Source organism: Solanum pennellii, chromosome 3 (genome assembly GCF_001406875.1).
Source record: "Solanum pennellii chromosome 3, SPENNV200".
Lineage (NCBI taxonomy): Eukaryota > Viridiplantae > Streptophyta > Magnoliopsida > Solanales > Solanaceae > Solanum > Solanum pennellii.
Window position 1 is genome coordinate 53,448,319 of NC_028639.1, and position 18,254 is coordinate 53,466,572.

At 27.7% G+C, this 18,254-nt stretch overlaps 1 protein-coding gene across 1 annotated transcript; it reads right to left on the reverse strand.

The window, feature by feature from the left end:
* Positions 1-5,723, reverse strand: LOC107012785 (protein DOWNY MILDEW RESISTANCE 6). Its single transcript, XM_015212710.2, has 4 exons — positions 5,392-5,723; positions 5,059-5,306; positions 891-1,215; positions 1-743 (listed from the first exon to the last, which is right to left on the reverse strand). The coding sequence occupies exons 1-4, from the start codon at positions 5,587-5,589 to the stop codon at positions 501-503; spliced, it is 1,014 nt and encodes a 337-aa protein (XP_015068196.1). The 5' UTR covers positions 5,590-5,723; the 3' UTR covers positions 1-500.
* Between the last annotated feature and the right edge of the window lie 12,531 nt (positions 5,724-18,254).

An 18,254-nucleotide genomic window follows, 5' to 3' on the forward strand; every position in this document is an offset into this window, starting at 1 on the left:
TCGATGTTTCAATATTATCATAGCCTTTAATAACTCATACGGTGAAGCAAATACAGTAAACAATGAAATTACTGCTACAAATTATTATTATTCCAACGAGATTTGTAGTCCATTTCTCCAGCCCAATTGCTAACACTACTTGACAGTAACAAAACATTGGAGTAGTCATGTAATTTGGGTAAATCAACAAGGTAACTGGTGTCTCCATTTTTCTTATTTCAACCTAGTTTAATTCCCACCCCAGAACTATAACTCGAATTAAAAAAAAAGAAAAAAGTACTGAAAGTGGTACTACTTATGATTTCGCGTCATTTCGTTTGCTGACTAAATTATATTGGAATTGGATGGGATATTCAGGATTAAGTTTGAGATTAAATTTATATTCTGTTTGATTGAAAGTATAGATTTATCTCACCCTCAACCAAACAAAATATAAATTTAATTCTAAACTTAATCCCGAGAGATCCCACCTTATCATATGAACCAAACGACTTGTAATTTTAGTTCTTGAAAAGTTCCAAACAATGTTGCTGGTCCAAATTCCTGCTCCAGAACTTCTTGTAATACTCAGCATACGTAAAGTCTTGATAAATAACTGGAGATCCATCTTCTGTCAGAAGTTTTGGTGCACTGATTTTCGCGCTATCACACGGACATAGAAACGAAGCCACTGACATCCTAGCTTGATCTGAATTCACAATAGCTCGATGCCATACACTTTTGTACTTACCGTTACTCACTGCCTGCACAATCACAATTCTATTAGATTCAAATTTCATACAATAATCCAACGACTACCTAATATCTCCGATCAAAAGCAGACGTTGCATAAAGATTATTATAACTTATACCTCACAGAAAACAAACGATTTGAAGGAGTTGTGGTTTACCTGCAATTGATCACCAAGATTAATGACAAAGGCGTCAGGTTGAGGTTTGACAGCTAACCATTTACCATCTTTAAGAACTTGAAGACCAGCAACTTGCAAGTCTTGAAGAAGAATTGTAAGTGAATTTGGATCAGTATGGGCCGGAAGCCCATAAGTAAGTTCTGGTTGTGGACAAGGAGGATAAAAATTGATAGCCATATGTTGTCCTTGTTCACCCAATACATCTTTTATACACTCTTTTTCTAAGCCCAGGCTTTCTGCTATGGCTTCTTGTAATCTAAATCCGAGTTGACGAATTTCCCTGCAATATCTGCTCGCGATTTCCCTGTAACAACGACTATTTACATTAATTCTTCGAATATTAATGCATTACATCATTTTATTATGTCCCCTAATCTAGTGAGATTGTTTGGGCATAATCAATATAATAGTTGGGATCGGTTTTACTTTAGAAAAATGGCAAAGTCTCAACTATCATGCTAATAGTTTACACAACTCTCAAGTCCAGACATAGATATCGAGGCATTATTATGTCCAAATTAAATTAGGAAACTGGTTGGTTGAATGATTCAGTTGGATTATTATGCATTTTGTTGATTTAGCTTTGAAAATCAATAAAATTTACTTTCAACATCGAATATATTGAGATGAAAAAATATCTTCCATTCCACATTAATAAAAAATTTGATAAATAAATTCGAACAGAGGAAGGAAGTAAACTCATAATAAAACTTCGCCCGCTATTCATAAGTCCATAAACTCATGAATCTTAACAGATATACAAAAATCAAACACAACTTAAATTAATGCGTGAAACCAGCCGCAAATTAGCATTGACAATTTACTTGCTTTTAATTAAATAATGGAATATAAAATAATGACCATAATGATGATCTGGGGTTGCCTTAAATAACAATCTATAATCACTACTAGCTTTCTAATTCAACATCTCCACTCACTTTTTATTATTTTAAAGTAAAAAGTTTAATCAAATGCTCTATAATTGAACTAAAAGCCCCATAATTCATTGGCTTACGTTATGCCATTTGAATTTATGTTGCAAGTCACTTTCATTTGCTAAATTAATCCTGAAAAAACGCGTTTTTTTAGCCATGAAACTCAACAAAATCAGCATATTCTTATCTCTCACGTTTCAGATCCTCATTGCTTACCCACCTTCATTTATTTATTTTTTGTTTAAAATAGAACTTAATTGTCATCATTACTCATTAGTATACAAACAGAAAAATTAAATATTTATGTAAAATATCGTTACGAGTCTATAATGAGTAAAAATAAACAATTTGTTCCAATATATATGACACCTATACGTTTTGAGCTTAATTTTAATCAAAAATTTGCGCATGGAATCTTTAATTTTTAAGAATGAAATTTATGTATTTGTAAACTACGTAAAAAGTACTATGAGTCACAATAATTGATATTTTAAAATGTTTAAAAGATCTACGAGAATTTTAAGATCAAACGTAAACTAATTTGACTCTTGAAATTCGAAAAATGAATCTAAAATAAAAAAGAGAGAGTATAAATTACTTGTTTATTGGACAATTATTATTAGACGAATTACCTATATAGAGAAGTCCAGAAGCAGGTTTTCCCCGACATGATTGCTTCGTAACCAAGGGTAATTTGGTCATTTGCTGTGTTAATTGTGTTTTTTCAACATTCGAGATTGTCAAAGGGCACTGTTACTTTTTGGGTACACAAATTGGAAAATTCAAGGGTCGAGACACTTTCTTATGGGGTACATAAAACGAAGAATATTATATTTATCTTAGTTTATTTAATGTTGTTTGTCCTTGTTCGGCTTAATTATAGCGCAACATGTTACACTAGAAAATTATGCTTACTAAATTAATTAGTTTCTCGACTATTCTTCACTTTAAAGAAAAGATCTACAAATTTCAATCAAAAAAAACTTATATAATTTCTTTATTGAGCACTCTTTTATTTACTTTTAGAGCAAGAGGTAGATTGAAGGTATAAAATATCTATGCCCACATTCAAAAGTCTAGATTCAAGGCTTATAATATGGAAATTGTTGATAAATTTATGCAATATAACTATATTTTTTTTTTCCAATCACAAAATTTTGGATATTGACACTTGGGAAAGAAAAGAACTGGGGAAATTGTACGACAAGAACGAAAATGATGGGTCTGAAATTGTCAAAGGCAGTATAAGTCAGTTATGGGCTGGGATGGATTAAAATAAATTGAATTTTAAAGGAAATTATGTGTTGCTATATCAAAAAATTTCAAAGGATAAATATGTATTTAAAGGCTTTACAACATTGAATCTAATGATATTTAACTAATGTCAATAAATATTTAAGTATTTTTTATTAATATATTTATTTATTATCGCTTAAAGTTATTTTTGTTATTTTAATACGTAAAATTGGGACAAATTATTTGATTTAAGGTTATTATGTATCTCTTTTTATAATAAAAGACAAATTTGTATCGAAATATAATAATTAACATATAATTGGATCGATTAAAAGCGAGCGAGTGAATATTTAAAGAGGTTAAACGTACTTTTTGCGTAGCAAATAGAAACAGTACTTGCTTTAAACCAAAAAAAAAGGAAGGAAAAAAAGAAACAGTAGAGCTTGTCAAAATATATTTATGCACCATTTTTTACTTAACATAATATATTAGTAAGATATAATAATTCTTTAAACTTGTGATATAAAATAAATATTAATTAATAAATAAAAATTATTTTAAATTATTCTAATTAAAGTAAGATAAGAAAAAAAAGATTTCAATCTAATAAAGAAATCCGATTTTGAGTCGACACGAATCATGAGTTAAGGCCACCCATCACCTATCACTTTTGTCGGCTTACGTAACCGTATTGACGTCATCACTAGGGTGACGCACTCATTGCTTACGTGTCGATTAATGGACAAATATAGGCACTATGACGGCGTCATCAAATTTGTCAGCCATGACGTAATATATAATAAGTTAATTAATATTCTACATGGTACTACATCTTGAGACAATATTTTATTTTTGAAAAAAAAAATAGGATTACTATGACATCTTGAAATAGTCAAATGTGGCCTCACATGCTTATTTCTGTCAATCTCTGACATTAACTTCTTTTTTTTCAAAAATCAAAATTCTATATTTTTCTTCCTTATGGTTACTCTAATTTATGTGGCTATTATAGTTTTTGTTATCGAAAGTTGAGGAATAGCAACAAAATTATTGACTAGGTCAAGGCCAAATCTATGAAAAAAATCGTCATCCAATATTAGAACATACTTGAGGGAAATATAGGTGACCGAAATCAAATTAATATTAACTCTATTTTATATTAATTAAATTTTAAATTTTCTTATAGTATAAATTGAATTTTTTTTAAAAATCTAGATGAATGTTTAAATTTATTTCTTTTCATATTTTTTAAAAGATAAATATATTATTTGTAAAAATTATATTTATGATTTTACAAAAGATAATAGTAAAAATATAATTTAAATTATATTATTAAATATTTTTCTTAATAAATATATATTATTTCACAAGTTTAATTAATACGAAATTGAGGTCAAGAAATGAAAAATGGTTGGGACATTAAAAGGGAACATGCATTCTAGAAAAATCAAAGATCAATTTATATATTATTGAAAGGTTAGCTAGGTAGATTAGGTAGTTCTAATTATGAGAGAATCATCTTCTTCTTTTCTTTTATGTTTTTATAAATATATATTTTGAATGAGTTGACTTCAATGAAATAATTTATTACCTAATTAAGAACTATTTTTTTATATATATACGGTAGTTCTTTAATTTTATAACAGAGTTTTATTCGAAGATATTTATATTCTATAACATTGAAAAACATCTGACACGCATCTGACACATGCTCTATTTTTAAATATATGTGATGTACATGCACTTATTTCAAAGAGTGCAACACTTTTCAGTTTGAGCCTCATATTTCTCCTATACGCATAAACAACTTAGATACTTAACAACATCTCATACGATATATTATTTGAGGTTACTTCCACTCCCATGCATTACTATACACAGAAAGTGGTTGACGTATATAAAGATAATAATAATTGAAGTATGACTCAGATAGCAATGTATATTAACATAATGAAAGTAATTAAACAGTTAATTACCTGAAAGATGATGGATTAGAAGGCCATTCAGGAGCATATTTCTCTAGAGGATAACAATGAAGTCTGAGATAATCTCTCCAATTATGAACTGTCTCCTTTTTAACATTAAAACTTGTTGATAATCTCATGGTCTTTGAAGGATCATCTGAATATAATTTTAGTTTCTCTTCTACTGGTAAATTGAAAAATTCCCCAGCTACCCCTAGCATTTTCTCTACAACTTCCTTTGGTACACCATGATTAATTACCTAAAAAATAGTCATAAAGTCGATTATTATTTTTTCGTTAATAATCGAGAAATAATTATTAATTCATGAATTCAACGATAAAAACCTGAAAAAAACCATAAGTTTGACAAGCTTCTCCAATTTGACGAATTATTTGAGCTTGATCTCCGCAACCTAAGTCAATTATTGGAACATTTTCACAATCGACCACTTCCGATAGACGTGGCCTATCGGATTCGGGTCGGATGTAACTTTGAGGAAGAGTAGAGTGGTGGATTCCGCTAGAAATAACTTTGGTTTCCATGGAATCTATGGCTTATAATATATATGGAGTTGCATATAAATATAATTAATTGGAAAAGTAAAGAAGGAGTAATAATTTTTGAATTTCAAATGAAAGAAGATTTGCTCACAATATTCTTATTCATCCTTCTGAGAAAGTTCATGTTATATAGAGAGGTACACAGGGCTAGTTATCCCCATGTGTCATATCACCGCACCTATTTAATATTATTAGAAAAATATCATTTGAATTTTCTCTTATTTATTAGCTAAACAAGAAATTAAGATGAATTAATATAAGTAGTATACGGCTTCTTCTAAAATTATTCTTAGATAAAACAAATTTTTAAATAGAATAATATATTTTTAATGATTTTTTATTAAGTAAATGAGATTCAACACGGATAGAAAATAATGAGATATGCGTGAAAATTTGTGTGAAATTTCTCCTTGTGTTTGGCCATAGTATTCGGGAAATATATTTTATTTTTTCTAGAAAAATATGATTTATACCCATAAATTTTAAAAAACTATAACAACTAACCATAAGTTTGTATTAAGTCAATTGGATCTTCGTTGCAACAAATAACAAGTAGTATCCATGACACCGGAGAATTGTGAAAGTTTGGAGTGAGTGAAACAAGTATCATTCCATTCACCGTGAAGTAGACAAAACACACGACTTTGTTACCCTGAGCCGATTGTTCATTATTTTCATCAATAACCCCATTTCATCACTTTCATATTCACTAAATATTTCATCACTATTTTGGTGTTTACGTAAAAAATTATGTAATACAACACAAACAATTACTATAGGAGGTGTTTTTGTAAAAGATAAAAGTTTAGTGTAAATTTTTAATTTTTAAAAGATTCCAAATTATGAGATTTGGTCCATATACTAGAAAATATTAGTATTTGAAAATTTGGGATATTTGCCAAAAATATTTACCAAATTATGACAAATTGTATGGACAAACACTATTTGCCAAATCATGACAAATCCCCCCAAATATTACTTGAGAAATCAATGGCCAAATGGAGCCTAAATGTTATTATTGTTTAGTGAAATTCTAATTGGCAACTATAGTTTCGCCTAAATTAGCTATTTGTCTTATTTGTGTACGGTCATGAATTGTGTAATTCAGTTCTTGATTATATAAATTTAAAATTTTATATATATGTTTATCCTAATTAATTTCATATGATTTATGAAAAAATTATAATAAAATATCAAATTTGTATATTGGTGCAAAATAGATAAATGAAGTATTAAAAAAATTCTAAATATATAAATAGAGAATCTGTATATATTTACCTTTTTGTAAATTCACAAATAAAATCACAATCTTCATAGCAAATAAAACTATAGATATTGAGTGCAATTAGTCTATTATAGTTGTCATCTCTAGGATTTTCTCATAGGGATAGAGAATACTATTTTCTACTCCCTCCACTTAAAGTTGTTTGTTCATTTTCCTTTATAATCTATTTTCAAAAAAATGTCTTTTATTTTTTTACATCTTTAATTCTAATTTATACGTGATATACTTAATATCACAAAATTATAAATATTTTGATATATTTTATATATCTCTTAATTCATACCACAAAATTTAAAATTCTGCTTTTACTTTATGAAACTTGTAATAGATAAAAAAAAAACAGTTAATTAAAGTGAGCAGAGTACTATATATTAATTCGTAATTCTGACCGTATTGATCAGATTCTTTGTACTTTTCACCAATAGGGTAAATCGGATTATTATATTTTTTTCGCTTAAAAAATAAATATTAAAATGAAAATACATTTAAAATAAGAGTTACATACTTTACTAAATCAATTAATTTATAATTAGGTAGATAACCAATCACGAACTACTTTAATCTCCTTTATAAGTTAATCTATTAAGGATAATGCAACAAATACTTCCTCAACATATGCGCAGAACTTCGGAGGCACACCTATACTATAACTAAGTTCCTACTATCATTTTGAATTTATTTTATTAATAATTTTCTACCTCTTTTTAGCTTTCGTGGCATTATCTTGTGGGTCTAACGCTAGTTGACTTTTTTCAAACTAGTGCCACGTAGATCAAAAAAGAATAGAAAATTATTTATAAAATAAATTTAAAAAAATAATAAGACATTAATATAATATAAGCGTGTCTCTGAATTGAAATTAAGATAGAATATTTGTGTATTTTCTCGATTATAATAACCGACCTGCATGACATGGATTTGATCATGTCTTTTTAGACTGGTCAGATTCATACAATGTGCCGACGTCAATGAGAAAAGCAAAAGTTATTTCTTTTCAGAAAATATAATGTTTGGACAAAAATAATAAATAAATAAAAAGTTAAATAATGTAATTTATGGTTATAGTTAATACTTTTTACAGGAACTTGATAAGACTTTGAGATAGATATACTCTACACGTAAAAAAGAGGAGTTGTCTATACGATATATAGTCAACATATTTCACTAACAACTTAAGTTGGTTAGTATTTTAATAACAAATTAATATATTTTAAATTGAATTATCTTTTAAAATTTAACAACGAAATTCTAACAGATTATCAACCAAGACCTTACTAACTAAGTATTTTAGTTGGTAAATACGACAAGAAAAATAACACCAAATCTACTAATATACTATCGATGAATTATCAACTGAAATATTACTAACGCGCACCTTTTGTTGGTATTATTACTAATGAAGTATATATTGGTTGGTAATATGACAAAAAAATATTTATACAATTTATTGACATATTACCTAACCAAACATTTACTAACAATACGATTGTGTGCTAAATTTACCAATAAATATAAACGTGTTGGTAAATTATACAGTAACGAAATGTAATTTATTGGTTCACTTGTCAATTAATATTTAATTAGTTGGAAATTTTATCGACGAATAAATATTGTAGTTAGTAATTATCAACATCATTGAATTAGTTGGTAATATACCAACCGACCATTTATCCATCGGTAAAATTTGTCAACATATTAATTATTAGTTGGTAATATTACATATCCATGTTTAGTCGAATAGTAACTATTGCCAACTATGATAAAATTTAAGGAAAATGCACAAGTACCCCCCTACACTATGACCGAAATCCTAGAGACACACCTTAACTAAACTAAGGTCTTATTATCCCGCTGAACTCATTTTTTATGTAATTTTGTGCACCTTTTTGGCTTACGTAACATTCAAATATCTCCCACGCACCTCAATTGTGTGGGGTCTTGGAGTGTGACTTGTAAGACAAAAGATGTATATAATTACCAAAAAAAAAAAATAGGGGGTATAGGACCTTAGTTTAGTTAAGGTGTGTCTTTTAAATTTCAGTAATAGTCTAGGGGGTCACTTGTGCATTCTCCCTAAAATTTATTGGTAAATTATTGATAACTAACTTATATTTGAACAGTTGGTAAATTCACCAATGAAGTTATATTTTTGGGTAAATTCCCGTCTAGTGTTAAGGCTTTCATGTTTAGTTTATGTCATAAAGCGTTTTAATTTTAAAATTTTAATCAAAATTTGATTTTATTCGATATTTTTGGTACACGTTCTCAAATTGAAACTTTGTCAATGTCATTAGTTTCGAAAGGTCATTTCTTATCTAATGGGAAGGTTGGTTCAAGTTTTGAGGCTTCCATTTTTTGTTTGTGCCATTATAAGGTGTTTTAAATCTTATGTCATGATCAAAATTTGACTTCGGACAATATTTTTGTAAACGTGTTCTGATTAGATACTATCAGCATAATTAACTAAATGTCATTTTTTATCTAGTAGGATGGTTGATTCAGGTTTTAAGACTTTTATTTTAGTGTGTGTCGTTAGGTGTTTTATCTTATAAAGTTTGATCAAAATTTAACTTTGGTCATTATATTTGATAAATGTGCTCATATGAGAATTTTGTCAGTGTTGTTAGATGCAGAAGGTCATTTTTTATGCAATAAGATAGAGTTCGAGTTACGAGGCTTCCGTTTTTTGTTGTGCCGTTAGGAATTTTAGCTTTTAAGTTTTGCCCAAAATTTTACTTTAATCAATATTTTTGATAATCGTGCTCGAATTGAAATTTTATCACCACAATTAACCTTATGAATTCAGTTTTGGTTTCATAGGATGGTTGATTCAGATTTTAAGACTTTTTATTTTCAGTTCGTGTCGTTAAGCGTTTTAACTTTGGATGAAAATTTGTATTAGGTCAATGCTTTTGGGAAACATGCTCAAATTTGAATTTCGACAGCGCGGTTAGCTTTTGAAAGTCATTTTTCGTCTTATAGGATGGTTGGTTTGCATTTCTAGGTTTTCATATTCAGTTTATATTGTTAGGCGTTTTAACTTTTAACTTTTGGCCAAAATTTGACTTTGCTTAACATTTTTTGTAAACATGCTCTGATGAGAATTATGCCAGGGGGATTAGTTTCGAAAGGTCATTTTTATATCTAATAGGATGGCCGGTTTAGGTTTTGAGGCTTCTATTTTTAGTTTGTGCTGTTAGACATTTTAATTTTTAACTTTTGGCCAAAATTTAGATTTGGTCAATAATTTTTCTAAACTCTCAAATTAAATTTTTTGATATAACGATATGTGTCATATTGAGATTAATTTAACATGTTATCATAGATTTTGCATTGTTTTATTCAAATATGATTTATAAATTGGTATTAATATTTTTGAATTTATATTCATGCTCTTAGATTTTTTAATGCAATAAATTAATAAATATTTTACTATTGAATAATCATTCAGTTAATAATATTTTGAACATATTATAAATCAATATTAACCTAACATTGAACTTGAATGATATATTACCAACAAACTAACAATCAATTAGTAAATTTATTAGAAAAACAAATAGTCATACTAACGTATTTAAAATTTATTACCAACAAGTGTTGTGGTGTAGTGATAAGTACTCCTTCATCCTTAACCAAGAGGTCTCGGGTTCGATTTTCCTTGATTAAAGAGCCTCCGTTGTTAGGGAGCGCTTTACCCCCAATATGGAATTTTTCGATGTAAATTCGAATTTAGTCGGGTGTTGAAAATAAAAATAAAAAAGTATTTAAAATTTGTTGTTAAATTACCAACATAAATTTTTCTGTTATTAAAATTGCCCAATTACCAATGGATGAATCGAATTCAATTCATTAGTAATACTAAATTAGTAATAGTAAAGGTACTAGCGATGTACTAACAAAGTATTAGTTGGTGAATTTATCAACGAAAATTTCAGGGTCATGTTTCAAAATATTGTAACAACATCGTTGGGTGTTTATCGACTAATTTTTTATTGATAAGTTTATCAATAAATTAAAATCGACTGGTAATATTAATCGACGAACTTTTTAGCAACGAATTAATATAAATTGGCATTGGTAGCTCAATTTGCCAACCAATTTGATTAATTTACCAATGAATACTTTTTATTGGTAATTGAGATTTCTTTTGTAGTGAAATCAGAATCATATTCATTTCCTTTATATGTTGATGCTTCTAGATTAAATTAAATTATTCATGTATCGTATGTTTAATATTAGACGTGAGGTTGAGGATTGGAGAATTACACATTATATAAAAATAAGATGTGTAGTCTTCTTATATTGATTTTAGTCTAGAATTTATTTGTAAACTAACTTTTGAGTTGAGTTAGATCCATTATTCATTTCTTTACATAATATAAAAGTCAAAGTTTATTGGGTTCGGTGTTCTACCACCGTATTGTATATGAAAGAGGTGAATATATTTCTTTGTCCATGAATAATTTTTGAATTCAAGCGGGGAGGGGTGGGGGGAGTCAATAAAAAGAATTTTGGCATCGAATTAGGATGAGATTCCTAATTTAACTCACTATGAGAATTGAAAAATTCTCTTATCTGATGGATATTTTTTTGGGATGAGAGTCAGCCTTTAGGCCTCATTTGTTTGCACTTAATGGAGGTATGAATCTTAATCATTCAGATTCAGCCCATTAAGTACGTTTAATTTTTAGGTCTGAATCAGAATCATTCATATTCAGCCCATTAAGTTCATTTGTTTTATTTTTTAAAAAAACCTCTTAATGGGTCTGAAGAGGACTGAATGAATCAGATCTATAGGAGACTCTAAATAAAATTCAGCTCACTTAATAAGTTATCAAACAATAAATAATCACTTCTCTGCTTTGGGCTAAAAACTTTCTTTCTCTCTTCTCAATCAAACACCATTTTTTCCCTCTTGAACTGGTAAGTTTTCATAAATCTTTTCAAGTATTTTTTTTATATTAATAATTTTCTTGTATTGACATGCGTAAAGAATACTGGCTGCAACAATATTTTTGGTACATTGTTGTTTATCAAGGTTTTTGAATGAAAAAATAGTTTTTATATTAATAATTTTCTTTATTGACGTGTGTGAAGAACACCGATTGCAATAATATTTTTGGTGTTTTGTTGTTTATCAAGATTTTTGAATGAAAAAATAGTACTCCAAATCATGATTGTTAAAACTTTTTTTTTTTTATCAAAAGTGATATATTTTGTTGAAATAAAAATTTTATTATATTTTATTAATATAATGTTAAATTTCACTTGCACATTGAGATATTGAAAAAAATAATAATTATTTAGTGTTCAGATTTACAGACCACATCTTAATATTCAGATGTGTATTCAGATCAAAACACCCAGATCTTAATGAAAATCTTAAGGGCAACTTTCACATATAGCAAATAAAAAATTCATGTTTGTATGCTATAGCAAAGTTTGCATAATTGCGCTCCATAACAAACATAGAAACTATATAATTCGCTATACATATACAGTTGAAGCGAATTGTATAAAACGAGAAAGAGAAAGACACTTGGGCAGAGAATTGTATAAACGTAGTGTATAAAACGAATTGTATGATTATAAGTGTATGAAACAATTATATACAATTTGAATTTGTATAAAATGAGAAAGAGAAAGATAAAAGAGACTTGGACTGGGAATATACCATTGAATCGAATTGTATAAAACGAGAAAGAGAGAAATTAGATACAATTTGAATTTGTATAAAACGAGAAAGAGAGAAAGGCAAAAGAAACTGGGCAGGGGAGTATTTTTATTGTATAATTATAAGTGTATAGGACGAAAATATATGTACTTGCATGTGTATGTACATTTTTCTTACGCTTTATACAAACAGAAACACAATTTATACATTTCGCTTCTGTTTGTATAAGTGAGAAAGGCTAGGGTTGCGAGCGAGATCTGGAAGAGGGGAGAAAGGGGGACAAAAATATATGTATTTATACAATTTTCTCTGCTTTATACAAATAGAAACAGTTTTTGTACACTTGTTTTTGTATAAATAGTGAGGAAGCGAGCGAGAATGGGAGAGTGGCGAGCGAGATTTTTGAGAGAGAGACGACTGGCAAATTTTGGAAAACGTTTGCTATGGAGCACAACTAAATCAAACCCTAGCTACTCCATTTATTTTAGTTTATTAGTTCGCTATTATATACAATTATCCCAAATCTTAATATTCAAATGTATATTCAGATTCAGAACTCTTAATCTTAATGAAAACAAATGAGGCCTTAATATTTAGTTTGATAAAAGAATATGTCGGAATCTGTATACTATTATAGTTATAATTACAAAGATTACATTTAACTAGTCAATATATTGTTCATAGAGTAATCCTTTAAGTTTTTTTTTTTTCCATACCATAAAGTAGACTTAAATTTTTGTCCTACAAGTCAGCAAGCTTTCTCACATAACGAACATCATATGCTTATTGATCCTCTTTTTATAAATTTAAACTTCGTTGGCATCTTTACGATTTTTCCACAAGTAGGGATGATGTAAATAGTAAACGAATATATTTGATGCATAAGATATATGCTTCGAGAAAAAATCTTACATATATATATATTCAGAGTTACGTGGTGTACAACGGTCAAAACTCAAGAGTCTTGACTAGTTGATAATGCTAAAAATGAGAAAACCTGTAATTTTTGTGGAAGCATTTTTAGAAAAAGTAAAAGTGAATGGAATACAAATAATATAAAAGGCCATTATTAAAGTAAAATGTGATTCCAGATGTATGGAGAAAATTAAGCATATGCTGTCCTAGTGAGGGATGAAGGGAATAAAACTTTTCTTGATAGAATGTAATTTTTACTTTGGAATATATATTTATCTCACCAGCCACAACAACATGTTAGTTGCGTTGGTGTCGATTGGCTATCACAAGTCATCATTTAAAATTATCACTATCAATCATTATTAACAATTGTATATCACCGCCACTAGTTATTACTCACAATACCACTATTATAAGTTAACATCATTCAGAATTTACACCAAAACCATCATCACAAGTCATTGTTATCATCAATCCACGTGTTTTTTTAAAAATAATATTTTATTATTCCATATAATATTTTTTTTAAATTTCTTCTAAAAGATAAATTTTATATCTTCAAACGTTGAAAAAAAAGGGTCTTAGTTACTAATTATTGTGTATTCGCATCTTAGTAGCGGCAATAAACAGACATATTAATAAAGAGTACTAAAATTTTTATACCAGCATTACTTAAGTGTCATTAGATCCAATGTCGCTAAAATCTTTAGGAACAAATACAAAGAATAATAATTGCGGCTAAAAAAACATATTTAGCGACAATTATTAATTCATTAGATCCAATGTCGCTAAAATCTTTAGGGACAAATACAAAGAATAATAATTGCCGCTAAAAAAACATATTTAGCGACAATTATTAATTCATTTAGTAAAACTGTGCGTTTTAATTCAAAATAAAATAAAACAAAAAAGATCAGACACAACGTCAACTATTCCCAAAGGCCAAAGGGTGTATCACTTAAAATATAAATAAGAATATTTCTTCTATTTCCTGTATTAACAACTAAGTGAAACAAAACCACATGTATTATAATTATAATTGGTTTCTGGTTTTTCATTAATTAGAGAAGAAATACACATGTATTATTGTTATATAGTATTAGTCAATGCTATTTATTTTATGTGAATATGAGGCAGCTTGAACATTTACAGCCAAGTAAATACTATAGGCTGTGGTTGAACAATTTGTCTTTAATTACAGCCCTTTCTTTCAACTCACCGCGTGTAAGTGATGTCTCAAAAGCCAACCACCAAAATTTGTGGTAGGTATTTGGATGATATCATCTCAACAGATTCAAAATTTAAAGACGATGAGTATATTACTGACACAATAGCTTAACACACATTAATTAAAATATATGTAATCAAATATCAATTTTTATGATAATTTTATAAAACATAAGTATATGAAATTAACGTATGAACATATAAATATAAATTTGTAAATGACTCTACTAGGTAAAATTTACTTTGTAAAGCGATAGTTTTGAATTTTACTTTGCATGATCATGAGGTTGTATTTGAAACTAGCAGCTTCATAGATAAAAATGACAAAAGAAACATAAATGGAATTCGAATCTCACCTCTCACCTCTCTGAGTGCAACATTTAAATCAGACTTGAAAATAGAAATTTGATATATAATAGTTTATTTTAATTTATTTTTGGTATGAATTCGAATTAATTGATAAAAAAAAAAAGATAAACAAACAGCAAGGACCTTTAATTGCTTACTCCAATAGATTATAGATATATCACCACAACATAGATGCTGAAACTGACTGATGAAATTACCATCCTTTATTTCTGATTAAAAAAAAAGATAATAATAAGGTACAGATGTGGCTCCTATTTTTCTAGAAGTATAGATTGGATTAAACGTGTTTTTTGGTGAGCATTATATGGATAATATATACCACAACATCACTGCTACTCGTGGCCCCATAATTTTAAATCTTAGTGTTGCTACAATAACAAAATGTGCACAATTATTTCAACTAGTGAATATATTTGACAAGTTAGTTCAATTAGTACGTTATACAAAGACACAATAAATTTCATGTTCACTTCAAATAAATAAATAAATAAATAAATTCAAGTTGCATTGGCTCATCCAGTTTAAACTATATTTCTACCTAGTAAATTTTGCTTTTAAATATGATAATAAATTGAAATCAGAATATATTATTCAAGTTTTTCGAAACAGTCGTACCAAAAAAGGAAAGTCAGGACTTCTAAATTGGTTTAGAAATTGCAGTAGGAATGGTCCCATTAAGTCATTTTCAAGAAACAATACAACTTCTTATTATTAATTAGTTGGCGGACAGGTTTGATTGAATTTAATAATTTTAATTTTAAATAAAAAATATTCATATGATTAGATCTCAAAAATTAAAATTTTAAATATTGAATCCAAATTATAAATAACTGTAATCTGGCATCCCATTTTTTCATTAGGCAGAGTGTGCAAACATGACATGTGACTTATGCTGGGGATCAATAGATAAGAGTCTGGTTGGTAATGAATATAGCTACAAATATTTGAAATAACGTTTAAAAACTATAGTATTGAATTATTATTTAAAATTCAAATTTTAGATATAGAATTTGAAATTGACTTTCAAGGTTTTTTTAATTCCATAAAATTTCAGCTTATTAAAAAGGAAAACTTTCATATTATTGTCTAATGAGATGGATGGTTTTTCTATTAAATTCTGACAATTTTTTTTTTATGAGCTAATTTTTAGAGTGTAAATTAAATAAAAAATCTAATTTTACATGATAATAAAGCACAATCCATCAACCAATGTTGGACCTTCAAATTAAACCTAGTCACATATCAGATATTGACGAATGAAAAAATCTCATATTGATGGTAATTGATAAATGAAATAAGTGTTCTTGTGATTAATGTTTGGACAATTCTACTCTATATGAGCTGGCCTTTGAGGTATGCATTAGACTCAGGAACTACATTTTTCGTCCAACAATAGTTCTATGTTATATTAAAAGTAATTATATAACAATACTCGTTCAATTTAGAAAATTAAAAAATAATTTATCATTTAATACATTTTTTAAAACATTAAAATAAAGTCAAAAAGTTATATAATAATATAATCTATCATTTATTATTTCTTAAAAAACGTGTCAAGTCAATATAATAATTCTCGGGTAAGAATGTACGGATGTTCCATTAGATTGAGATGTCGACAATCCAGCATCACATGTTACTCTTATTTTGTGGATCCAAAACACTTGATGTCCACTACTAGAAAAAAGGAAAGAAATGCTATCATAACGTATTATGAGGTGGAAAAATTATTTTTGATATTATTTTAAAACTTTTTAAATCTTTAGCTACGTTTTTATGAGGTGGAAAAATTATTTTTGATATTATTTTAAAACTTTTTAAACCTTTAGCTACGTTTTTGAAATAATGTATGCATTTGCTTTTTCTAAAAGGACAATAAGTATATGCCTAATTTTCACTGCAATGACTAAATGAATTTTCACATCTAAAATAATTTGAAATGTTTTGTGATATATGGATATATTAATTTCATATTCAATGTACCTCAGTTTTGACTCTTTCATTATATCATATGATTGAGAATTTAACTAAATCAACTTTTGAGGGGACTGCATGTTTTGCGTGTTAACAATTTGATGTCGACGAGTTATAGCAATCTTGGTAGGGTGTGTTTGGTAAATGGTACTCTATATATATATATTTTTTTTTTTTTAAAATATTTTCTTTTACAATTTTTTTAGGGTAACTTTCACATATAACAAATTTTTATATTTGTATGATATGTCAAAGTTTGCATAATTGCGCTCTATAGCAAATTTATATATGTATAATTCGTCATACATATACAATTGAAGCGAATTGTATAAAACGAGAAAGAGAGAAATTATATACAATTTGAATTGTATAAAACGAGAAAGCGAGAAAGGAAAAATTGAATAGTATAAAACGAGAAAGAGAGAAATTATATAGAATTTGAATTTGTATAAAACAAGAAAGAGAGAAAGATAAAAAGAGACTTGTGCAGAGAATATACAATTGAATCGAATAGTATAAAACTAGAAAGAGAAAAATTATATATAATTTGAATTTGTATAAAACGAGAAATGCAAAAGAGACCTGGGCAGGAAAATATTTGTATTGTATAATTATAAGTGTATAGGACGAAGATATATGTATTTGCACGTGTTTATACAATTTTCTCTCGCTTTATACAATTAGAAACATATTTATACAATTCTATAAGAGAGAGACGAGCGACAGAAAGCGAGTGATAGAGGAAGAGCGGTGAGTGAGAATATGAGGGAGAGAAGGACTGACAAACAGTTTGCTATGGAACACAAATAAATCAAAGAATAGCTACTATATATATTTTATGTTATTAATTTATCATTCTATACAATTATCTTTTTTCTATCAATCAAAATTCTTCGAGATAATAACTTCTCCGGTTAAAATAGAAAAAATAAATTTCACAACTAACATTCACAATGCACATTGATATCCTTCACTTTCCGGCTACAATCTGCAGTGTCATAATCCTCAACTCTCATAGTATTTTAATTTTGAGAAAATTATATAAAATAGTAAAATTATAAATTCGCAACAAACATTTTACTTTTTTGTCATTTAATTCGGTATATAATTAGTCATTTTCGGTAAACAATTAATCATTTTATATATTTTGATATAAAATTTATAAAATGTGTTTGTGTTTGTATAAAGCGAGAAAAAGGTGTA

Bases quoted from the DNA above. Each gene is read 5' to 3' on its own strand.
- LOC107012785 (XM_015212710.2), bottom strand. From the start codon at position 5,589: ATGGAAACCAAAGTTATTTCTAGCGGAATCCACCACTCTACTCTTCCT. The intron at 5,307-5,391 runs GTTTTTATCGTT...ACTATTTTTTAG, and splicing joins AAACTTATGGTTTTTTTCAG to GTAATTAATCATGGTGTACC. The intron at 744-890 runs GTAAACCACAAC...GTGATTGTGCAG, and splicing joins ATCTTGGTGATCAATTGCAG to GCAGTGAGTAACGGTAAGTA.